Source organism: Sorghum bicolor, chromosome 9 (genome assembly GCF_000003195.3).
Source record: "Sorghum bicolor cultivar BTx623 chromosome 9, Sorghum_bicolor_NCBIv3, whole genome shotgun sequence".
Lineage (NCBI taxonomy): Eukaryota > Viridiplantae > Streptophyta > Magnoliopsida > Poales > Poaceae > Sorghum > Sorghum bicolor.
The window spans coordinates 46,135,102-46,142,735 of record NC_012878.2 but is presented as its reverse complement, the minus strand read 5'-3'; the positions used below and the strand labels follow the sequence as shown (position 1 = coordinate 46,142,735).

The 7,634-nt window shown below is 39.0% G+C and overlaps 1 protein-coding gene across 1 annotated transcript; it reads right to left on the bottom strand.

Moving 5' to 3' along the window:
* On the bottom strand, nt 1,430-7,273 carry LOC8077919 (serine/threonine-protein kinase PBL27). Its single transcript, XM_002439647.2, has 5 exons — nt 6,908-7,273; nt 4,687-4,883; nt 4,359-4,548; nt 3,282-3,673; nt 1,430-2,548 (listed from the first exon to the last, which is right to left on the bottom strand). The coding sequence occupies exons 1-5, from the start codon at nt 7,011-7,013 to the stop codon at nt 2,009-2,011; spliced, it is 1,425 nt and encodes a 474-aa protein (XP_002439692.1). The 5' UTR covers nt 7,014-7,273; the 3' UTR covers nt 1,430-2,008.

Genomic DNA, 7,634 nt, shown 5'->3' with positions numbered 1-7,634 from the left:
TTAGAGGGTGGTTTTGTCTTTTTTTTATTTATTTTTACTGAATCTTTGAAAAATCATAATAAATTACAAAAAAATGATAAAATAAAAAATTTAATTCTGTTGGACTACTTATGAGTAGATCTACACAGTGAATATATAATATGATATACTTTAGTATAAATTTTTTGTTGTAGCTTTAAATCTATGTTTTTCTGTAATTAATTTGAATAATTTATATATGTAGTTCTTATGGTCTAATTGTGGTAAAATTTTTATGAAGAGCTCATTATTGTATGTTTGAACTATGGTAAAAAATTCATACTCATTGGATCACGTATAACTTAGTTATCAATAAAACATAGATTTAACAAGAATAAAGCTAAATACATCTATAACTAAGTGATACGTGATCCAATGGGTACGAAACTTTTATCAAGCATACCACCATAAAAATTTTACCATAAGCGAACCATAGGAACTACATATATAAATTATTCTTATTAATTACAGAAAAACATAGATTTAAAGCTACAACAAAACTTTGTACTAAAATATACCATATTATATATTCACTATATAGATCTACTCATTAGGAGTCTAACAAAATTGAATTTTTCATTTTATGATTTTTTCTGTGATTTATTATGATTTTTCAAAGATTCAACGAAAATAAATAAATAAAGAAAAATACAAAACCACCCTCCAAAAACCTCCAAAACCACTTGATGGGGTTATTTAATCGGTTTTGAAAGTTCAAGGGTGAAGTAGTCCATAATTTGGAAGGTTATGTAGACTTTTTCTAAAGTTCTTTAGAATGACTTAAATTTGACTATGTTTGTATAATTTTTTTTAAAAAATAAGACGAGCCATGAAACTTGGAGTCAAAAAAATTCAAACATGGAGGGAGTAGTATTCACTAACCAAAACTATCGTTTCATAAGCATATTGGACACATATCCATGCCTGAATTCGAGTCTAAGAAGTATTTATATTTGTATATATCAGTGGTATCGATCTGCTTTCATAGACAATGTATGCTTTATTTGCAATGTGAAATAAACATGTATTAAAATTTTCTTGCATACTCCATCCGTGTATAAAGAGTGTCATTCTCACCTCTCGACAAATAAAAAATTATCAACTTTGACCAAATATATATAAGAAAATATTAATAATTACTGTGCATAAGTAGTATCTAATATTAGATGAATCGTTGAATATATTTTCATAATAAATTTATCTGAAGATATAAATGATGCTAATGTTTATATAAATGATGCTAATGTTTTCTACAAACCTAGTCAAACTTAGAAAAGTTTAACCAACACAAACCCATAGCGGCAAGTAACCTCTAGAAAAGATCATTGGAAGTGAATGGCTATATCACCAGTCATGATTGGCACCCAGTTCTGATGCAACATCTAATGAATGAAAGTTTGGCGCACCAAAAAAAGGAAGAAACAGTTTTCGGAACAGCATGCATAAGATACGATGAAAGGGGCACGACAGTTTTCTGGTACAGAGAGCATAAAGGATGTGTTCTGACAACTCAACACAAAAATGTCACAAGACAGATGTATGAAACACAGGTGGACTGCTGTAACCCTAGGTACAAACCATTCAAGAAAAGAACATCACATCCCTCGACAATGGTGTGATTGCTCACACCCATCATGCAACAGCAACAGAAGATACCCACTGGGTGAGATCCTGTGCTCCCCAATGCAGATTTTTGCCTTACCTCAATATTTTGAACCGAATGTTGTTATACACCGTGATGACAACGGCTCATAAGCATGATGATCACATTCATGAGGAATAGACGCCAGGAATGGGAGTTTTGATGGTGGTTGTGGTGGCAATGATATTTGTATGGAGAAGTCACGAAGCAGTGGCAACAGCCGGTGAAGGGAAAAGGGGAAAGCTCTATTCACAAAGACCAAGGGACCAAGATGTCCTGTTTGGTGCTAGCAAGATCCTTCTGCTTCAGCATTCTGCTCATACATTCAATGCTGCTCTGAGAGTTTGGTCACTTTCTCCCTCTTGATTTTTCCCCACAAGTTTTGGTCTCTGCTATAGCACGCTGGCTTTCAGCAGTCCTAGGAGATCCCCTCTTCCTTCCTGCGTGAGCAGGACTACCCAATTGTGAACCTGACATATCCACATCATCCAAGCCAGACCGGCGACCAGAACCACTACCAGAGTTTGTCCTGCTAACCTCAGCTTCATATTTTGATGCTGCGGTGGCTTCCCTTCTCAAATCTGGAGAATGGTGATTCGGTGAGCGGAGACGGCGTTGGTCATTGCTCCCGCCACCTCGGCTAACCCTCGGAGTAGATGAATTACTCCGATTATGTTGAACAGGCGCATTTGGATCATATGTCTGAGAAGCTAAGTATGACAGAGCAGTGACCACGTCACCTATAAAGGGGCGAGTAGCAGCCTGCTCTTGCAAACACATCGCAGCAACAGCTAAAGCTTGATATAGTCCCCTCATGGGGAAGCGACCCTGAAGTAATGGATCAGCCATTTTAGGAAATTTTCTGCGGTCCTTGAATAGAGGACGAGCCTGCAAAAAAAATTGACCATAAACCAGGTACCAAACTTATAATTCAGAACATATATCCATAGTAATGTTTATATAAGACTAAGCAGCCTAAGAATATGCAGAAGACAATTTTTGGCATAACTAATTCCACGCATGATATGGCACCAACTGAATACTTTTACGGAGGAACTACTGATGCCACAAGCATTCTATACCGTTTAAAAAAATAATTTGATCAAGTATAGCAATGGTATCATGCTTTAGAATTAGAGATAGTGCTCAAGGAATGGAAAAAGAAAAGGAAATGCTTTATGAAGTAGCACAAGATAGAAGTCCATCACCATAAATACTGATCACATGAAAAGGGGTTAAAAGAAATAGAACAATCAAACAATAGTGAAAGGGAAAACCATAGCAGAGTAGCTCAAAGAAACTGATTTGCTTGACTGCAACAATCTATGTGGCTTCCTAAAAACTCCTTGGTTGGGCATTTGTTCTGCTGACTAAACAGGCTGCACTGACCTATTCTGTTTCTTTTTGTTGGAACTGTCTTATTGTTCCAGGTCAGGAAAACAGTTTAATCCTATAGTAATTCTTTTGACAAAATCTTGCTGTATTTTTTATTAGATGCACTATTATATAATTGTATTCACTTTATCTCAAGAAATGCAATGACTGTGTAACCTTTTCATTGGTAAACTGAAGGCAAATGATTAATTTTATGAAGAAAATTAAGTAGACAAAACAAACATACCCATGCAACTAGGTTTTGCTCTCCGTGGGGTTTTGTGTTGTCAATTGCTTTGCGGCCAGTAATCAGTTCAAGGAACACAACACCAAAACTATATACATCAGATTTAACTGTAAGCTGCCCTGTCATTGCATACTCTGGAGCACAGTAGCCATAAGTTCCCATAACACGTGTTGAAACATGAGTCTTGTCACCAACAGGACCAAGTTTGGCAAGTCCAAAGTCTGATAGCTTCGGATGAAACCCTTCACCAAGTAGAATGTTTGAGGACTTGAAATCCCTGTAAATAACAGGAGGACTTGCCTTATCATGCAAGTACTCTAAGCCCTTGGCGGCACCAGCAGCAATCTTCATACGTGTATTCCAGTCCAGAGGTTCCTTTTCAGGTGGAATATCTAACATAAAAGTTAATTATATAATTAAATTTTATTCAGGAAAATTTTGACATATGAGAATTGTTAGACTATATAGATTGGGCTGTTAGTCTATCCTCTATAGGCCTAGTCGCCCAGGCCTATTGGCCTCATGGGCGTGATCTGTTGCCAGCCTTGCAGGCCCTGCATGATCTTCCCTGATGCATTGCAAGTTGTATTAGGCAAGGATTACCGTAGATTGGTTTTGTTTCCATAGGCCATACTAAGGCATCCTTGCCTATATATTTTGTAGCCTTGCTCCTCAATTAATCAATCTACGATTTCCCCTTGACATATTCTCTCACAAGAATAAATGTGTCAATATATTTTTCAAGAAAAAAATTAAGAGTTCCCACAAGTCATAATTAAAGTGAAATGAAAAAAAGGTTTTTCATTCCTGGATGGTGATCTAAAGAAACTCTAGAACTGCAAAATTCAAGTACTGAATGTTCAATAAGAAATAACATGGATACATGCCCATCTTCTCCACAAAACAAAGCATCTCAATTGTAGACTGATGGATATTAGAACTGCCACTAAGTGATGCGATTATGCCTAGGTCCTTTTAGATTTCTCAAAGAAGATCTGTTGATTGATGCTATTTAATAGAACTCTTTCAAGATAAGTGTGTATTAGTAATAAATGTTCATAACTATAGCAAACTAACCATGCAAATGATCCTCAAGTGATCCCAATGGCATAAACTCGTATACAAGAAGACGTTGGTCCCCATCAGCACAGTATCCAATTAGGTTCACTAGGTTGTCATGGTGCAACAGACTAAGCATTAGAACCTCAACCAGAAACTCCCTGTTTCCTTGAAGACCATTGCGATCAAGTTGCTTCACTGCAACAACCTGCATGTTGTAGTTTGGTTAAGAGTTACACTAAAGAAAAGGTACTCTCACCTATGTGTCAACCACATCGTAAAATACGAGAGGATCAATATAAGAAAAATGGAATTCAGAAGCATCAAAGCATTTTGAATCACAAACCTGCCCATTCTCCAAACGTCCTTTATAAACACGACCAAAACCTCCCTCACCCAATAAGCAATCTTGTCTGAAGTTCTTAGTGGCAGCTGCAAGTTCACGAAAAGTGAAAGTGTGTGCTGCAATATGTTGATTGCTCCCATCCCTCAGGATGACTGCATCCTTCTTAGAGTCTGGTCCACCATGTGCTTTTGATTTATCTAAAGCAGAAGTTAGTCTAGAGTTAGGTTGCATCCAGCTTAAAGGGTTAAACATAAACAAGTTGAACTACAACCAAATATGCAAAGTTAAAGTAGTAAATGAAAACTAAAAGAAATTCAGTGCAACAAGACAGGTCATACATCAAGTATTTCAGAATAAGTTGATGCTAGAGCACTTAACACTTATCTTTACTAGCAACATGCTCATACATTGCTAAGAGTAATGATCTTACGATCAATATTTAGAAAATAGAATATATCATCGGATGATAATTTAGGACGCGGTATGCAAACCCAACCCAAGTTTATGGGGCCGATGACCCAACCTTTGGTGAACCACATCTTTATTTGACTAATCCGACACATAAATAAGTTACATGTTTTAAAAGGAAAAAAGGGAAAGAAAAAAAAGACAATAAAATGAATAAAAAAAGTCAACTTGGGCCACATCTTCCTGGTCCAGCACACTTTAACCTCAACCAGCACTCCCAGCTCTAATACCGTAAGAGACTCATGTGCTCAAGCACACAACGCAGCTTACTTTGATCCTTTCCCCGCAGATCTCTTCTTTCATAAAAAAACGCCATAGCAGCATCTTTTGTAAAAAACGCCCTAATAACACATGCTGTGTCAGGCTGGAACATGCCGGCCGTCTGCATGCATGTGTGCGTAAGAGGTTTGCTGTTGCCTGTTGGGTACATGGACTGCTTGACCAGCAAGCATTGATAGAATATGGTTTGTGTTTTGATTCTTACTGGGTAGAATCATAGAAGGCATACAAAGGATAGTTTATGAGCTTTGCACGGAAACAACTTTAGTTCCAAGCTGTCATGGATGACAACAGAAAGACAGGGAACAACATGGCTTTTGATGTGCACAGTTCAAGAAGGCTTCTAGAAGCAACAGAGAAACCTTATTGCTTTTGATAGTATTAGGTAGAGATACCTTAGGCCATGTTTAGTTACTGAAGGGAAAAATTTCGTGACACTGTAGCACTTGTGTTTGTTTGTGGTAATTATTGTCCAACCATGGACTAACTAGGCTCAAAAGATTCGTCTCGCAAATTCCGACCAAACTGTGCAATTAGTTTTTATTTTCGTCTATATTTAATACTCCATGCATACGTCTAAAGATTCGATATGACGGGGAATCTTGAAAAATTTTGGGTTTTGGGTGGAAGTAAACAAGGCCTTACAGTAATTTTTTTCTCGAACACTGCAGGAGAGCTGTGTGCCATTTCATTAAGATGGAAGAAAGAACACTTGGGGAGAGGGCATGGAGCCTTCTCCCAGAAACACCCTGAAACTCCCAACTCACACAACCACACTACTCTAGTACTTCCAAGGCAATGGCCATGGTCCTTTTTTAGTTTAAGGGGTAATTATCTCAGCCACTTTATTATGAACAAAGGATGCACAAAACTCGCTACTTCATGAACAAAGGGTACATAGAACTCTAATGGTTGTCCTCTCGGGCATGTTTGGGACTACTCCACGAACTCTATTTCACTAACTCCACTATGGAGCAGCTCCAAAAAAAACTGGAGTTTGTGGAGCACCCCTTTAGGTGCTCTCACAACTCCAATTTTTTTCCTCGAACAGAGCGGGTGGAGCTGAACTTGTTTGGCCACATTTTTTCCTCAGAGCGGATGGGGCTGAACTTGTTTGGCTAGAAAACGTGGAGCGGACCGGAGTAGAACAGTCTCAAACAACCCCCCCCCCCCCCCCCCCAAAACACCACAAGCAAGGTAAACTAACATCATTTACTTCATCATGTAGCCCAACATAAATACTAATTCCACAAATGCTAAATGTCGTTTGCTAATGAAATATGAGAGATTAACTTCAGCTCTATCATATCTGAATCCAATAATATAAGCAGTTTAAGGACTGCCTTGCTCATTCGCTAATACTATCCACCCAAATCCCGGTTTTGGGCGCACCAGCCGACCACGTCAGAAGAAATTACGGACCATTTCACACCACAGACGCACCCGAGATCCAGCTTTTTCCCAGGAACCGCACCTGATTCAACCCGGGTGACGCGACGATCCGACGAACCGTCCTTCCGCGCACCAACCTTCTTGGCCGCCCCCTCACCAGCCGACCCGAAGCACGGCAGGCAGCCCATCCAAGAGCCGCCCTTGTGAGAGGAGAAAAGAGCAAAGAAGCGAGCAGCGGAGGCCAACCCACCAGACCGAACGGGGATTCCTCCCCGATCTGGGGGCGGTGCCCCTCCCAAAATCCGATCTTTGAAAGACGCGGAAGAATTTGGATGGGATTTGGGAGCGGCGGGTCGGCGGGGAGCGAGCGCGGAAGCAAGGACAGCGAAGGCGTCCAAGGTCCTAAGCAAAAGTCAGCTCCAGACAGAGCAAGGAGGACTGGAGGAGAGATCCTTTGAGTCCACGTCCTACCGTGCGAATTTTTTTAAATAATCCTATTTTAGCGTAAAATTTTAGAGATAAAACTATTATTTAAATTGACTAAATTCTCTATAAGCGTCCGTAATAGCAAATAGCTAACTAGATAAGAGCAACCCCAACAATTATGTAAATTTTATTTGGTAAATGTTGTTATTTGCCAACTCCTAAAATGATATAGGGAAGGGAATAAAACGAGCATCTCTAAGTGTTTGGCAATTTTGACTTGGCAAAAAAAAATCTACTGGTTCCGAAGATCCATGAAGAAGCATCAGGTTGTCAACTTGCTATAAAAGCGTACGCATGCAGAATGCCAAGAAAGGAGGAGAATT